This window comes from Cupressus sempervirens, chromosome 5 (assembly GCF_028749045.1).
Source record: "Cupressus sempervirens isolate cs-2001-9-10 chromosome 5, ASM2874904v1, whole genome shotgun sequence".
Taxonomy (NCBI): Eukaryota; Viridiplantae; Streptophyta; class Pinopsida; order Cupressales; family Cupressaceae; genus Cupressus; species Cupressus sempervirens.
The window spans coordinates 255,494,934-255,513,364 of NC_143122.1; the positions used below are offsets into that span (position 1 = coordinate 255,494,934).

The 18,431-nt window shown below is 38.4% G+C and overlaps 1 protein-coding gene across 2 annotated transcripts in view; it reads left to right on the top strand.

Moving 5' to 3' along the window:
• Positions 1-485: 485 nt before the first annotated feature.
• LOC149555502 (uncharacterized) overlaps positions 486-18,431 on the top strand; it is a 178,096-nt gene continuing 160,150 nt past the window's right edge. The window contains exons 1-2 of one of the 2 annotated variants that reach the window (XM_089829571.1): positions 486-2,559; positions 5,194-5,383. In XM_089829571.1, the coding sequence (XP_089685697.1) occupies positions 2,302-2,559; positions 5,194-5,383 (448 nt within the window). In that variant the 5' untranslated portion in view covers positions 486-2,301. The remainder of the gene's footprint in view (positions 2,560-5,193; positions 5,384-18,431) is intronic. The other variant, XM_089829570.1, reaches the window with a different exon arrangement.

Here is an 18,431-nt window from a genome sequence, read left to right on the forward strand (position 1 = left end):
GCTAGGGTCCGATAAGGCGAATCGAATGAATGGGCATCTGCAACATAGGGATGGGGATAGGATAGGCCCACAAAAATATAGGCAATAATATGAAGGGGGCCCCCTACAATAATCTATTTTAGGGCCTACCCTAAAATTTATAGGGATAGGCTAGGATAGGATAGGCCCCCCCACAATTTTATAGGGTTCCATTGTTAGGGAATCTGCCGAAGGTTATGTTACAGTAGTTCTGCATGCACACTAAGCATAGTTCCACATGCAGAACCGTGCGTGCAAGGTGGTGCATGCATGCCCCGCGATGCAGCATGTTATGTAGAGAATCTGAATGATCCTTGTTGAAATACCCACCATGCATTCCAATTGAGCTTAGTGTTTTAGCATTGGCCATTGAATCATCACCCATAGATATTGTCATAGAAGCACATGAGTCAATTGTAGAGAATTAATCCTTAGATGAAACTATGTTGCCCATGGCACCTTTGAAGATGATGAAGAGGCAATTGTCGCAATAGCTTATGTTATGAGAGATGTTATGCTCTAATGAACTTTAGGTCTTGTCAGATCTACTACATCGTTTGATAACACTTACCAGCTATTTCTAAACGTTCCATTATCCATCCAGTTCCTGATGGCATTTTGTGCCTTGTTGTTTCTCCACATAGCACAAATTGATATTGCAGTTTGTGCTAATGCTTCTTGGTATAGTTACAAACACATTTGATGGTTGGGTTGTAGAACTCTCGAAGCCTATGATCTTGCCAACTGAGAAAACTCAGGAAATATGCAATTTTCTTATGATGTGGAAGTTGGGATGATGAAAAAACCCTCATGAAATAAATCTTGATGAATTGTAAAAGTGGCAGCAACAAACTTTGGAAACTATGTCAATTAAATTATCCAACTATGAGCAATGGACCCAACAATTAACATTGCTGGTATGAATTTAGGGACCTACAAATGCTGAAAATAATCAACGATGATAGCTGATCTAATTTATCTGTGTCGCTGATACAAACTTAGATTTATTTATGTGAGAAAAATACGATTAATATAACAACAGATTTGAGTACTAATTATTGATATAAATACGGATTCCTCATAAACACAGCATAACTAACCGTGAACAACATATTTTAACAATTAAAATCTTCATGTAGGACGAGTTGGGGGTGGGGGCCCAAAATGGAATAATATTGAAGTTTTTTTTTAATAATAAAATTCTGAGTGTTTTTTAATTTTAAAACTGTAACATTTTGAAGGGGATGGCTGGTTGTCCTCAGGATGGTCACGGACATTTGTGATGTCCCTAACTGTCTTGGGGATGGTTAGTAGTCTCCTCCAATCTTCTACCTCTTCCCCTCTTTTAGGGGATGTTTCCAAACATTTTTGTATTTTGAGGGATGGTTATGGGATGTCCCCTAAGCAATTCCGTCCTTGAAATGTGCCAGGAACAGGGACATACCTAAAAAGGTTGGGAATGTCTTGGGTTACTCTTGTATTATATTATTAATATTTGTATTTTAGAATATATATATATATATTGGTTGATCAATATGATGCTTCGGGGCTAGACCCATATAATAAAGTGAAAAATAATAATATTGAATCACGTATATTCCCAAAAATGGGTATCACTTTCTGTCAGAAGTACAACTAGTGGTTCATATTAGCATACACCTCCACAGTTTAACCGCCGTGTGACATTCATAGTTCATAAATCTCACAGTGCAAAATTTAAGAAATGAATATACATAGGGTATATAAAAAAGTGTAACAGATTTTTCATGCCCATAAATTTCTGGTAAATTGTCTAACATTCATACTGGAGTGTATAAAGGAAGATTTCCTATGAATGCTGGTTCGCACTCAAATTAAGCTCACTTAAGGTTATCTTTGAAACCATTGACATGCATGTTTTGGACCAGCTCATAATCCGTTTCATTTTCAGACAAACTTTCTGTAAATAAAATGTGAAGTTTATGGAAGGATTGCTTTGAGTGCCACCTTAATTCATTTACAGTATAAATGTTGCATTTGCATTAGTTTGATTAAAATGTTGTAAGTGGAATTTAGAAGTAATCTTTTCCAGGGATTTGCCTGCAATAATGAATACTGATGTCTAGAAATATATTCAGAATAATGGTTGATGTAAAATGCTCAAGTCATGACATCTTGATCTAGTTCATTTACAGTATATGTGAGTTTGTTGAATCAGCTTCCCTAAAAAATGTGTGTGGGGATGGTTATAATTTATTTGTGTTTTGTTATTTTCTTGACATTATCAAGCATTTTCCTTTGGCAATGGTTGCAATCAACTCTCTTGAGAATTGGCATCGTCTTCATCCTGAGAAGCTTGAACCATGGCTTCCACATATTATTCCATACTTCAATCCTTATTTGGTTCAGTCTGATTCAAGAGAAGTGACTACAAGTACTGATTCAAGAGAAGTGACTACAAGCACCGATTCAAGAAGTATTTCTGGTGCCAGTAGATTTTCATCAAGTCGCATTTACAGAAAAAATGCTCGAGTGACAGAAACACATGCAACACAAATTCAGGTTGGCATACTTGTCCATCTTATGAAAATTTAGTTCACTAGTGATAAGCATGTGAAATAGAGCACAAAATAAGCTGAACATTGATAATTTTAAGGAGAGTTCTTTTGATAGTGATGATTGACCTCACTACTGAACTTCATTAATGTCTGTATATCAAATAATTTTGGGATGCTTCATTAGCAGTCTTTCTTTGAGAAAACACTATTCTACCCTGCAAATGTGAACTTGTAACCTCTAGGAAGAAATTTTCTTGCAATCAGCCCAAAATGAAACAATATTCAAGAATAGTGTTGAACACATATATATCAAATAATTTTGGGATGCTTCATTAGTAGTCTTTCTTTGAGAAAACACTATTCTACCCTGCAAATGTGAACTTGTAACCTCTAGGAAGAAATTTTCTTGCAATCAGCCCAAAATGAAGCAATATTCAAGAATAGTGTTGAACACATAAATTGAACTTCATTCATTCAACCCTTGCTTTGATCTTTGTCTCCGGCAATTATTCTGCTGTTGTGAGGAGTGATCATTGATTCAAAATGATTTTTTCCTTATATGGATGATGCCCTCATGGTTGGATGAAAGTGAATATTTTTACGTTTGCACGATTTCTGTTTTGTGCCTCAACATTTATGCTAAGTATTTCATACAGTATATGATCTTTAATTTGACTGGTTGATTAACTTTTTAAAGACATTTGCAATTTTTTGAGATATAAGTGTAAAAGTTGAAGTTCTAAAATCTTAAAATTGTTGAGCTAGCATTGACCCTATAATGTCCCCACCATCTGGGACAAGTAATACCTGCAAACAATTGTTAGAATTATAATATAACAATTATATTTGTACTATTCTACCCTCTAATTTAACCTCAATCTTAAGGACGTCTCCAGATCGGGCTTCCTAGCTCATAGCTACCTTGCCGTCTTCCCAGGGGCACACCCCTTAAGATTCTTCTTGGACGGGACATCCTCTATTCAAAGCCAATCACATATGCATATATTGACAACATTAGAATATTCTAGCACATGGAGATTATCTATTGTTTCTCGACCATGGTGGTCAAATGGAGATCTTAACATCTCGCATACCCCATACTTCGAGTCTCATTAATCTCCATGGTGTTAGTCCAATAGAATGACACAATATTATCCCTTTCTCATCAAGCTATTCATACACAATTACTCATCTCTTGCATTGGCATGATAGCCATTTATACGAGGATCTCACTTCCTGCATTGGCACTATGAGGTTTCATCAATCCTATCTTAGACATTTTAATAAAGGTAATGTCAATCTCTACATATCCATTCACATAGAGATGATTGTAAACATTGGCATTATGAAAGTTTGATCAATTACTTAGATTCATAATGTATTATATCAATTAATTCTTTCACAAATATGATATCAATTATTAAATATTATTCTGAATAAATATGTTTCAAGTACAATTATGCATATACAAATGCATAAACAATATATATATATCTTAATTAATAATTGTGAAAGGAAAAATAAACTCTTGAGTTATCAATAAATATATTATCTTAATATTACATACCTTAAGGGTACTTTTTCTTATTAATAAAGATATTACTTTAACATAACATACCTTATACAATATGCTCCCTATAATTTCGGGTTTGGTATCTACTCTCTCCTTATTCGGTGGTTATGTGGCTGATGTGGATTATGCTTTATAAATGGATAAGTACAATGAGCTCACGCTAAATTTGCACACCTTTATTTAAGAATGACTGCCTTTTAATGGTTCAAATACTTCCTTTCTTCCCTTCCTTGAATTCTCATTAATTCAGCTTTGCTTATGTATGCCCGCCACGTAATAACCTAGTTCCATTTATATTCATTTGTGGTTAGAAGTAGGGGCCACCTTTCCATGTGGCATATAAGTTGTCAAAAACGTTTTAATGTTTGAACTTGTATTTCTGACTTGTATCCCACTTCCCATGTGAATTGCCTATTTTATCTTTCATACTCTACGTTACCTTCAATCCACATCGGAAGCTAATTGATTTATCTGTCTGTTTCGCCAGCAGTGGGCCCTCTTGTTTGGTGTCTAATGTATTTCCTTATTTGATACATTTCCTCTGATCCTCCATGCTCTCTTACACATTTAATATGTGATATATATATTCATACAAATGTCTTTCTAAGGGTCGTGACTTATAGACCATTAGTACATGAATGGATTAACTTGACTTAGTTAGCTTGGTCTTAGTTTTAAATTTTAAAATATTATATGGAGTAATTAGTTATATTATTTGATCAATATTATATGCTAATATTAGGTTATATTAATATATCAATTATTAATAATATTGTTTACTCATCACAGGATTATTATTTTGAAAAATTATTAGGATTTTATATTGTGAAGGGGATATTACAGACCCTCAAAGTGCTTGGATTCATATTGTTGTCTTACATGGAATTGCTTTGCACATTTTGTGGAGCGGTATTTTTTTCTAGTGATTTACGACTACCTAGTCTCATAAAGTAAACCATGTTTCTTATTTTTGTAAAGTATACTCTTTTATGAATCTCTTGCTGGCTCAGGATGTTTTTTTGTAGTTACCTACATTTGTTTTCCTGATATTCTTCTATTATACAGGTGGGTTCATTTGAACATATTCAATTACATGTTCAAAAATTTCTTGGAAAAATAGGTGGTCAAAGTCACCTTTTGGTACCCGATATTAATCTTCTTCAAGTGACTGGAGTGGGTGGATTGGCTTGGGATACAAGAAACCAAGTGAGGTTTAATCTTCCTTTTAGGGATATTAAACCTGATATCTGGCTCGGTATGCTTCCTATTTGATATCCCTTTTGCAAATTTCATTACAAATATCTTGAAAATGATTAAGAGTTTTGCCTTGGATTTGTAAACATAATTGATAATTGCAGGAGAATCCTTAATCTCATAATTTTATTCTGGCTGGCTTAGTGTATTGCAATCGGTCATGGTGGATCAGATCACCTATGATCTTCATGATTTATGCAGTCATATATACAGTAATTGCGTGGAAGGATGTGTTGGAAGAGTTATGCTATTCAGATGCCTTTTTTGGGTCTTAAGTTTTGTAGGCTAATTACATTTTTAGTATTTAAATTTTAAAAGTGAGATGCTGTTGGGCACATAGAACATGCTTGATGCATGTTGAAATTCTTATTATTGTATGTTATGTAAATTTAAAATCAAAGAGTTGGTAATTATATCTCTTATTTTGTGTAAAAAGTGGATGCATATAATGTTTTACTGATGTTTCACCTTTTCAAGGACAAAAATATCTTGGACATCGTGGAAAGGTGAAGAATTTCTACTAAATAATATTATAAAATCACAAAAAAAAGAAACAAATTAAAATACATAATACAAACAAAGAAGCTGAAATTGAAATTAACATCCATGAATCAGCATGGCATGATATTACAAAGGGTAAGTGTAGGTGGTAGTAGTTTAAGGTTATGCAAGTCTCTTGAAATTGAAAATCTTGGTGGAGTAGACTTTGAGGTATCCTAGCCTTATAGAGAGAGAGAGAAGTAATCAAATAGTATCAAGATTTGGATGGAATAAAAGTCTTCAAAAGGAAGAACATGGAATTTGTAGGGAGTTGTGCAAGGATAGCCTTCACTTAGACATGTGGGGAGGGTATTTGTAATATCCCCATTTTTGGCTAAGTCTACACAATTTATGGAGTTAGCTCATCATAGTGACCCTCGTGAGCTGACAGTGTGTTTTGGGGGTCCCAATTATAACTTACTATTTTTATTAAGTCTATTTTTGGTAGTGCAGTGGGTGGCTCTGGCAGTTGGCTGTCACTTGCAGTGGATGTAGTTATTAATTGCACAGGCTCGTAGTGATTAATTAATTATTAAAGTCGCTTATTATAATAATAATATGTTATTATAATAATGATATTTAGAGATATTACTAAAAGAGTTGTGTTGGAAAGTTTCAAGAGCTGAGTTCTTATGGGAAACTTTCGCAGTATTTCAAGTTGTGTTCTTTTGAGAAATTTTTGTCAACAAGGGATTATAAATATGAGCTCATTTCATTGGAAAAAGCACACTTGAATATTTATTTGCTTTCTTGCCTTTGTGGCTTATATGAGGTTCTGAATTTTCAAAGTCCTTGCTTATAAGGGTTGAGACTGCGTTTTCTGTGAAGTGTTTTCTTGCAAATTGTGCTGAAGTATACAATTTTGCAAATTCCTCTTTTGGCATTGTAGTGTTAATAGTTATCTGCGATTGGTTGTTGGAGTTAATTGTGAAGATTAATTTAGAGGATTTGCTGGAGAATTATTGGCAACCTGCAACTATAATTGAAGAGGCATTGATCTGGATAATTGTGTCTGCCAATTAATTTCTGGAGGGCAGTGATCTGAAAATTACAAGCTTCATTGACCTAACCACAAGCTGTTGTATCACTTTGCAGGCTGGGCGTCACCAATACAAGCCTGGCGATTTGTCTAGAGGGAGTTGTGATTAATTTTTGGGGCTTAGCAAACATTTCTCACCACCCCCGATTTGCTCAATAAGCAGCGATTTGGACTTGGGTGCCAAATGAGAAGTTGGCGCTGTTAATAACTAGGCTGTTGTTACCCATCTCTGCAAGGCGATTATTAAATTAGGGCCGACAATCTGATTCAGGGTCTACGGGTGATAATCTAAAGCTATAGGTTAGATTTTCAAAGCCACGATTTTATGCAAGTTACAAGATCATTCCATTTCAGGGACTGTGATTTGGTAGAAGAGGAAGTTGATCTCATTTCTGTCTGGGGTCTGAATTATAGACGAAAAACTCTGCAATATTTCACTAAAAGTGTGATATATCGCGCATCACTGAGCAAGCTGATATAATCGCCTCTTATATCACTGCCAATATTTAGTTTGTCGCGCAGTGAGTTCTATCAGTTAAAATCGCCAAATCGTGCGAGTATATTGTAAAAAAAATCGTGAGCTAAACTGAGTTAAAATAGTCTATCTCTGTTGTGACTGCAGAAATGACATGATAAGGGTTTTTCCGTCTCGTGACTGCAAAAAAAAGGTCTGCAAAATCAAAGGGGAGACTGGAATCTTCGAACTTCAACTGCAACAATTCATTCATTTTCCCATTGCAACTGCAAGTTGACTGTAGCTGCAAAAAATGTTAGCCGTCGATTGTGTTTCAGTTTTAAATTTTGTTAAAATTTATATGCAAATATTTTTTTTATTTGATCGATTCGTCACTTCATTGTAAATATTTATAAATTATTTAATAGTTAGTTTTGCATGGTAAATAATATATAAAATAAATGATTAATTTGTAAATATTTATAGTATATATTTACTATTTAGTATTTAGTTTTACATTGTAAATGATTAATAAAATATATTATTAAAATTATAAAATATATTATTGACTTGTAAATATTTATAAAATATATTTAGTATTTAGTTTTATATTGTAAATAATATATAAAATATATTATTAAAAATTATAAAATACATTATTGATTTGTAAATATTTATAAAATATTTTTAGTAGTTAGTTTACGTTGTAGATATTAGATAATACATAATCTACATTATTAATTTGTAAATATTTATAGAATATATTTAGCATTTAGTTTTACATTGAAATTATTATTTATACTGTCAAAAATTAAAATACATTGTATAGTATGTTTGTAAGAATATTTTAAGAAATTTTATATTTTAAAATGTTTGATAAAAGTGCTGATTTATTGCCATTTTTTTGGCAAGCCCGAGTTTTCCAAAAAAATTGGGTTGGCTGAGTTATTGCCGAGACTAAGATTTTCAGCTATGGTCTGAATAATGTGGCCAATCAACTGAATTGTACACACAGGTTCCAATCTATTCTTTATAATTTTCCATGCAATAGGACATCAAATAATGGAGAATGGATAGCTGGTTTCATAAATTTAAGCTAATTCATTTATTTTTAAAAATTCATTACTTCCATTGAGTCTCTATTTATTTCAAAAAGCATATATTCCAAAACACCAAAAAATCAGAAAACTGAAAACTACAAAAGAAGACGAGCAATTTCCATTAGCATTTCAGTGGTGCCAAGTCAGGGTTATTACAGTATTTATGCCAAGCTCTTGGGATTGACAAATCAAATTTAGTCAAGAGTTTCAGCCCCAAGTCTGGTCCATTTCATGACAAGGAGCAAGATTCGATCAAGGACAAATTGATTTCTAATTGGCAAGCATAGAGTTTAAGCTTAAGCAATTGTGAAATATATGATGAATACTCATGTGGCACCTTGCCACATCAAGCCTAGATTTCCAAGTTACCTCATGTGGTACATGCCACATTGGCATGCCGAATCCGAGTGCCATTTACGGGCTTTTGCCACATAAACATTGTCAAGTTCGAAGGTCTTGCCACATAAGACCTCCAAATCCGACTTGACAGTTGACCCTCTAAATTCCAAGTTGACTTATAGGACCATTGATTCGAACTGCCAATTGAGACATAACCTCAATAATTCAGAAGTCAAATTGCGACTTGTAGGCTTGAAATCCAAGTTGCAACATAGGGGTGTGAATACGGACTTTTGCTTGACACATGAAGGTTTCATTTTTGAACTTGTCATTGCCACATAGCCTTCTCATTTTCAAGTTAACTCATAGAGCCAAGGATTCCAATTTTGTCTTTAATATATGAAGCCATGGATTCCAATGCTCTTGACACATCAAGCAGTCAAATCAACTTGCCACATGAGGGCTTGATACTTGAGTTTTACCTTGCCTTATGAAGCCTAGAATTTGGACTTGACATATGAAGCTTCCAAACCTGCATTTGCCACATCTATGTGCAAATTTTGACTTGCAAATGGTATGCAATTTTGCCAATGCTCCCTTGATTTGCGAAAATCAGGATGTAGCTTGCCCAATGAACATGGGAATTCTGAAACTTATGAAGTAATGTTGCCCAATGGACATGGGAATCCCAAAATTTATGAAGAAATCTTGCTCAACGGACATGGAAATTTTGAAATTCACACTATGTTTTTGTGCAACTTGCCATGAATTTCTGGAAATCTACATACTCTTGGCTCGACTAGCCTTGAATTTTTGCTAATGCTATGACAATCTTGTTCAATGTGGCCTTTAATCCAAAATCACTATGTAGTTTCCCCAATGCGGCTGTGAATTCCAAAATGCTTTGATGAATTTCTCATAATTCCATGCAAATTTCTTAAAATTGCTTAGATGTTTTGCTCAATTACCTAATGATTTCTGACATTGGTCTAATTCTTTCTAAAAATCAATTGAAATTGCTTAAGCAGGTTGGCATCCTTTGAAGAGTTGTGACTTTTCAAGACAAACTCCTATATGAGAGGCAAGATGAATTTTATTTCAACCAAAACAATTGACCATTCAAGTAAACATAGTGGAATTTGGAAGTCTTGTTCAATTCTGAGTTGAAGGCAAATTTAAGTGCAGGTCTGAGGTTTATAAGCTCATGGCAAGATTCTATCAGGTTTAATTGATAATCAGATTGGCAAGACTAAATTGGGGTCTTCATTAGTGAGAAATTGAAGAGTAGAAATTGGTTTCAGTCAATTAGTAGCCGAACCGAAGGATAAGAACTAACATTAAAAAATGGCTTGGTGAAATTGTTTAAGATGACATTCTGAAAGTTAAGAATGTCAAAATGTTAGGTTTGAAGGGTAGAAATAACTTCCAGTCAACTAGTAGCCAAGCTAAAGGATAAAAATGAATGTTACAACATCGCTGGGTGAACTTGCTTAAGATGAAATTCTGAAAGTTAAGAATGTCAGAACTTTATGTTGGAGTTTATAAATGCAATCTATACTGTAAGTAATATATGAGATAGCTAGTGAGCCTGCAAGTTGGGGGTTGCAATTAAGAATGCAAACATGAGATAGCCAGTGAGCCTGATTTCTTGAGGCGTGAGTATGATTTGAAGGAAGTATAACATGGAAACTTGGAATATCCTCAAACCTCAAGGTGTTCATCAAGTGAGTTAAGTGGCTTGTGGTTGCAGATCAAGTCAAGGTGTGTTTACCCTCATGGGGTAACAAAGACTAATTGCATATAGAAATTAAGTGCTCAACATGAATGTAAAGAGAGATAATAATATTATAGTTATTCATTGATCACTGTACAAAAATGTATTCCATACCAACATGTCTCAATTAAAGGAAATGGTGCATACATAGTGTTCGAGGGGTTGCAAGGCAAACCGTCGTGACCTTTTAACTCCCTCGGATGTGCCAACCTTCTAACTACCCAATAACCGGACAACATAATCCCCCCAAAAGAAAAGTTGTTTCTTGGCAACTTACAATTGACAAAATAGGAGACAACTATCTAAATACAGTAAGGAAAAACAAAGACTAAGGGGGAGGTTGCGTCCTTGGAGTGTTCAGCAACCAACGTAACTCGTAGATCTGATCCGCGTAGATGCGAAAATCCTTTTGTGTCCTCGTTTTGACCTCCACAACATCTTTCAGTAAAAGCATTGCCTCCATGGCCCATGCTTCCTTTTGTGCACTAGCTGCTTTAGCCTCTTCAAGCCCCTTTTTAGCCTTTTCCTTGTCCTGCAAGAGCGTTGCTCACTTTGCCGCCCAAGCTGCTTGTTGACTAGCCAAGTGAGTAGCTAGCTCCTCCCAAGCCTTCGCCTCCACCTATCTGGACCTCTCAGCTACAACTCTGTCTGCCTCCGCGCGCTGCTGAGTATAGTAGGTGTCTTTATACGCCACTACTATCTCATGTGCAAGCCTCTCCATGGTGCTGGTGATTGGTCCCAATTTAGGTTCTGTAGCCTAGTCTGCCAACATCTCTGGCGTCTCTACTATTGGCTACCCTTGTGCCTCAAAGCAAGAGAGGAATCGTTCGGGGCACGTTCACCATATGTAGGCTTAGATTAGCTGTAATTCCCTTGTTTTGTTCAAGGCATTATGTCCAAGTACTTGACCTCTTTCCAGCACATCCTCCAGAGCCCTAATGTATGTTGTGGATCTCCCTTCGTTCGACCCATAGGAGAACCTCTCCTCGTTCTCCTGCCCAACCTACTGGTCCATATCTATCTCCATCCCTCCTATGGCAACCATTTCCACCTCTGGTATGACCCCCTCATCTTCTGGCGCATCCCTGGATAGGGAAATTCCCTTCTCTTATGGTGCTACTGGTACTCTAGCCAAACCTCTTCCCGTCTTGGGAACTGGATGAAGGGATCGACGTTTGCAGGAGTGAGTGATTGTCACAGGAACATACTGGTTTCGTCCGTTACCTTTACTTTTTCAGTCTCTGGTTGTGCCAATTGTGCCATGCTTACTGGTTTGGCCAACAAGGTAGAAGCAATGGTGACGACAACCTCCGTGCCAATTACCTCTAATCTAATTTGAGGCTCTCGTGATCTTCTCTCGTCTGCCTCTTTCTCCTAGTGCATCTCTATCACACCTTTTGCTGGAACTACAACCACTACATCTAGGCTAATCTGCTCTGGGGCAACTTCCGCTATCTGACTCTCGGTGGTTATCTCTAGAGAGACTACTTCCCTCTCTCTTGTCACCTGTGCATGTACCATTGTTTTTGTCTTAGTCATTGTTGGGGGTGGTGTCATAACAATAGGCGGTCCTCATTGGCCAAATGGCGGAATTGAAGGAGTGGAAGTAGTGGGTACCAAGTGTGCCAATGTGGGTAATATAGGGGGTGCGAAGAGTGACCTAGGTGGGGATGCTGCAGGGTCACCTTATCCTCATCCCCTGCTAGAGAGCTGTCGCTTTTTGAAGCAGTCCCATCACTCTTCGTAGTATCTTTTCGGCCACTATCAGTGTCACTGGTGCTCAATTCTTGCATCACCCTCTTTTGGCGAGTCATCGTGCCACCTGTATTTAAGTGTCGCCAATAAAATACTGGTGGTTCTCCCTGTGCCAACTTGCCTTTCGGCGGTACCTCGAATACATCAGTAGGAATTTGATGAAGTGCAGCCTCCAAAAATAATCCGATGGCATGGTGGGGCATGTAAAAAGTGTGGTGCTACAACATGATGAACTTCTCCATTCGATCAGCCACGACAAATGCCCAATCATACACCACCTCGTTTATGAAGACAATTTGCGTTAAGGCAATATTGGAAGCCCTACTTGCCCTTGTTAGTTGACTTTTCATGACATCCATGATACAACGCCAAGGCCCTTCCTTGACGAAGTCACGTCTCAACCCTCTACTCCTGGTGCCCTTTATGACAGAATCAAATTCGTCCGCTGTAATTTCTTGACCCACCGACTTAACCCAATATTCCTTCCGGTCCTAGGGAAGTTTGTGATTTGGTATCGCCACCTTGCGACCTCCTTACTCTGGGATAGCAAAAACTTTGGCAAAATTGTGAGCTTTGAATGAAATAGTGATGGGGTGTTTTTTGTATTCGAATGAGCTCCTTCGGCCGTATTTATCATACGATTTAGTCATGGTTCTTAGTACTCGCTCAAAAAGCCTGATGGAAAACAGTGACATTTGGATGACCTAATGCACCTGCATGCACACTAGTATCTGCTTGACGAGTTTTGTGTCCGGCGTCTCTTGCCACCATTGGCAGCATTGAATGCCGTTTAGGTCCTCAAATTGAACTGTGTGATGGGAAATGTCTTCCTTCTGGGACGCTAGTTGCACCTTGGGACAAACTCTCATCTTTTTACTACTGGAGGTGGCTCCATGGCCTGCAACACGAACGCTTGAAGCCAAGACTTGTGCATTATTGTCCATGTTGGCATTGTCTTCTTTAAACTGGTCCTTCGACTGCCACCTCTTGTCTTTTGACTGCATACTTTAATCGTCTCTTGTTTTGTCTTATTGTGACAAAAATCAGTTAGGGTTGGATTACGTCTTCCTGTCGTTCGGATGCGGTGCCCACAATCTCCTTGCTTTATGTTTGGTTTCTTTTCCTTGGAGAATGGATTCATGCCTCCTGCTGCGGCTTGTACGCAATTGCCTCCACCTTTCTTCGGTACCCTTTGTGTCCCCTCTATGTTGCCTGCGTGTTGGAATGATCCTTGCCGCCTCAAATACCTCTTTGCGGTTGTTTGTTGCATGCACGCGACCGTTGTTTAATTCCGCTCCTCCAAGTATGTCCGCGACAGTCTGTGTTGGTTATGGCTCTGGCTTCCCTCGGGTTTCCCTTGCTCTCCGTCCTTGGTTGCTGCTTCTTCGTGGACAACTAACAATCTTGTACTATGTATCCCTGATGACGTGCTCCTTTGGGTTCTACTACGAACTTCTTTCTGTGCGCGGCGCGTTATGTTTTATCCCTCTCTCTTTTGCTCGTCAATCTCTTCTGCAACTTTTATGTTGTCTCCCTGTGCATGGCCTTTATGTTTTGTTTTGTTTTTTTTGCGCGGGGGTCGATGTGAAGTTATAACCATGGCTGAAAGAATAATCCTCGTGGTCATGCACCTCCTACGACATTGAAGTCACCCTTTGTGACCCCATCGTCGTACTCGCTAGCGAGTTGCCTGAGCCTCTGCCGTCGCTCGACTTGTGTGAGGATCAAAGCTGTTTGTGTGGCGTGAATATTATCATTATTTTGTTTCTTTCTAGTTTTATTTTTGTTCAATTGATTTGGCATTAATCCTTAAAAAACATCATAGTTAACAAGAACACTTTTATTATGTAAGTCTCCATACATCATTAGGGTCGTTTGTGCGACCGTTACAAAGGTTAGTGCTTTTTTTTATTCACACAATGCTTACATTCCCATGGCCTAAGGCTCATGGGTGGGACCTTCGATTCTTTTCATCACGCTTTTCTGTTTCCCAATGATTGCGTTCTTGGAAATTCTGAAGGGTCTGCTGCCTTCGCTGCTACTGCTTAATCTCCTCATGTTGTCGTCTCTATGCCAGAAAGGTTTGTGCAAATAGTTTGGGAAATTGATGCAATAGACTGTTGGTCGACAATGTCCTCTAGGACTTCTTCCTGTATGACTTCTCTCCGTACGAAGGTTTCAATACTCGAGTAGAACAAAATGTGGAAGTTCTCCATCAGTTCGTCCTCCCCTTTGAATAGATTGGGTATTCCATTTTTGTTAACTCTCACGTTCTCCTCCAAAGGTATTCCCATTTACTTTCTTTGTGGTATGCCATTCGTCACGTTGCTTTCCCCAGATTCCAAACGACAACAATGCCAAATGCTTACCCTCGTGGGGTGATAGAGACTAATTGCGTATAGACAGTAAAGTGCTCAATATAGAATGTAAAGAGCAATAATAATTTTTTTATTCATTGATCACTATACACAAATAACAAGTCTCAATTAAAGGAAATGGTGCAGATACGTATAGTTTTGGAGGGGTCGTGAGGCAAACCATCGCGACCGCATAACTCCCTCAGATGTGCCAACCTTCTAACTACCCAATAACCCAACAAAAATGTGTGAATCCTAGATCAAGCTAGAGATGTCAAAGTGGAATTGGAAAAGAATACAACTATACGATGTAATGTTCATGTTATAAAATAAATAATAAATTAAACATTTGTAATAGGCCGATTGATTTAACATATCTCAGGCCCATTTTTATTTCTTTTGTCTTCGTAGTTGTGTCGCCGTCGGCTATCTTTGTACACCCTCGAAAGGGTTTCCCGAAAGGTATTTAAGCATAGCTTGTAGGAAGTCTTTAGGTATGCTTTTGGATTAATTTCTCTATACTGCGAATTCTTGTTGGAGTTTTGGATTGTTCGCCATTTCGGAAGTGAAAGATCTTCCCTATTTGGCTCATGCAGTTTCGGTGGGATTCAACCCTTACCCTATTCCATTGTTGTTGCATGTAATACTTCGCTCAGATCTAGCAAATCGGAGCACCATCTTCTGGCAAATATTAATTAGAGGTTATTCGTGTTCAAATCTACACTTTGTTTGGCATTGATTAATAATCTCGGTTAGAAGTTTATGGTGTATAACAGGACTTGTCTCCCCTCCATACTCCATCTGCAACGCGCAACCTTCTATACCACTTTCACATCACCTACCCGTACGGCCCCTAGAACTCAGTCAAATCGCCCTCCATTCAACTGTACGACATTCCTTCAGAGACCGTACAATCTGCCATACATCTGACGTACGACCTCCCACTACATATAGTACGGCTTCCACATAACATCCATACGGTCCCCTTACACCTGTTATTGTACGGCCTTCCCTTTATTCTCCTTGCCATACTGTACGGACCCCCCCACCTTCTGTTCATCGCACTTAGCAATCATACCATACAACTTGCTGATTGACTCCACTTGTCTTACCGTACAGCTCCAGTCTTCCTTCCGTCTTGCACACCGTATGACTATCTCAAGGTTGGCTAGTCCACCGTACGACTACTGTCTCTCCACCCTTCAAATAGTGGGCAACACGCACTAAACCATACAAAAGACTTCCTACATTGTACGTACATTGCCATTCATCTCAACCAGTTGAAATTTGATCAAACGACGGATAAAAATCCCTTACACGAAGAACACATAGTGAAGCGGAATATTACAGTGGTATCAGAGCACTTCGATCCTGCCAACCTGTGGACAATGAATGAGAGTTTATAGCTGGAAGAGAAGGACACATTCCGTTGATCGAATGGCTGATGAATGGTAACTGACCGCTACCGAACTTGTGGCATTACTAAGGGAACTTGCTAGGAATCAGGCATAGATCATTGATATGCAGCGACTCATGGAAGAAACTCTCAAGAAGTTGGTGGAGAATAAAATATCCAGAGAACAAAATGGTCATAGTGTGGACTTGGTGTTGGGTAAATCAAACCCTCAGCCAACTTGCTCTTGACCTTCCATGCCGACTTTTCCACCACGGATGGAGGCACAACACGGAGGGAGACAACCAACCTTTGAAGAGATGAGAGAAGACTAGAAGAATGCAAATCTTGAAGAAGATATATCCTACAAAGACTTCGCAGATCTGAGAATGAGATATTCGGGAGGCAGAAACAGAGGATACTTTAATGATGATCTTAGAAGGAAGTTGAGTAAGGTAAATTTATCTCCATTTGATGTATCGGGTTCCATATCTACGTAGGCGTGGGTAATGAAAGCCGATACCTACTTCCAGCTGAATCCTATGCCAGAAGAAGCAGTAATCAAGTTTGCCATGCTGCACTTGGAGGGAGTTGCGCATGAATGGTGGCACCATAGCACCATCACATTAGGGCATGATCAAATAAATACTTATGCAGAATTCACGGAGCAATTGATAGAACGATTTGATGATAAAGATCCAGAGCTCAATTTCAAAGATTTGGTGCAACTGAGACAAACTGGATTGGTCGATCAGTTCATTGTGGAATTTCAAAAACTCTCTGTTTTGGTCATGGACATTTCCGAAAGGAGACTAGTAGTGCTCTTCATGGACGAACTGATAGAACCTTTGAAAGGTTGGGTAAAGGGGTTCAATTCTCCCACCCTGTCAGAAGCAATCAATAAAGCACGGAGTATGGCATCTTCATCGGCATCATCTTCTCGAAGTTACATCCTAAACCATCGACATTTCCAAGGGACAAACCTCCACCCAAGAATCCATCGTTGGATGAAGCTATCAAACAAGAACTGCGAAGGAAGAAATTGTGTTTCAATTGCAAGGGACCTTGGGAGCCTAGCCACCGATGCCTCGGAAAAGGGAAGATCCATTACATTGAGGTCATGTCCGATGATGAGGACGAATAGGAAGAAATGCCGGCCAAAGATAACCAACCCCACAATGACACCAACATTAGTTTGAACCGTACGGAGAGAATTACCGCTTTAGTACAACGCAGAGAAACCATTGCACTGGCCTGAGGTGCATAGTTTTTCATGTGCGGGGTACCTTTCAAGGACAAAAGGTTACGGTGATGTTGGATAGCGGAGCTACTCTAAATTTCATAAACTCATCCTTGGTAAAACGAAGAAGTCTACCTATGGTGGCGCACGTAGGCTTTCAGGTCAAGGTCGCCCGAGGGACTTTTCTGCCCTACACACACCTTGTTGCTCAATTAAGTATCACAATGGCGAATCACATAGTGACTGAGGACTTCTTGATAGTGGACCTGGCCGACATGGAAGCTATTCTTGGTATTTAGTGGATGGAAACCCTTGATGAATACACTCAGAGTTTCAAACGGATGGACTTCACTTTTGTGGTTGACAGAAAGAAGGTTGTCCTTGAAGGAATGGCAAATGAAGGTCCGAAGGAAGTTTTTGCGCATCAAATGGAGGCAATCTTTCGGCACGATGACGTTGCGTGGGCTGCGCATTGTCTTATCTTAGCGGAACCTATAAATTGGCCTCGAACACCTCCGCAGGATGATGAACTTTAGGATATTTTAAGTAGACATGATAAAGTTTTCATGAATATTCCTCCTGGCATACCACCTCATCGAGGGTTTGAACACACTATTGAGTTGGAATCAGGGGCAAAGCCAGTCATAACCACACCGTACACCATCCCAAGAAATTCAAAGATGAGATGAAAAGGACAATTCAGGAATTGCTAGAGAAAGGATGGATCCATCCTAGTTCTAGCCCATTCGCGTCATCTGTGGTCTTGGTCAAAAAGGAGGACGGGACGATGCGCATGTGTGTAGACTACCGTGCGTTGAACAAAAAAACAAATATTCCATTCCAAGGATAGATGAGTTGTTGGATGAATTGCATGGTGCTGTCTATTTTTCAAAAATAGATCTCTGTTTCAGATACCATTAGATCCGCATGAGGGAGGAAGATGTGGAGAAAACGGCTTTTCATTGTCACTATGGACACTATGAGTTTTTGGTCATGCCATTCGGATTGACCAATGTACCTGCTACATTTCAATCATGCATGAACTGCATCTTCAACAA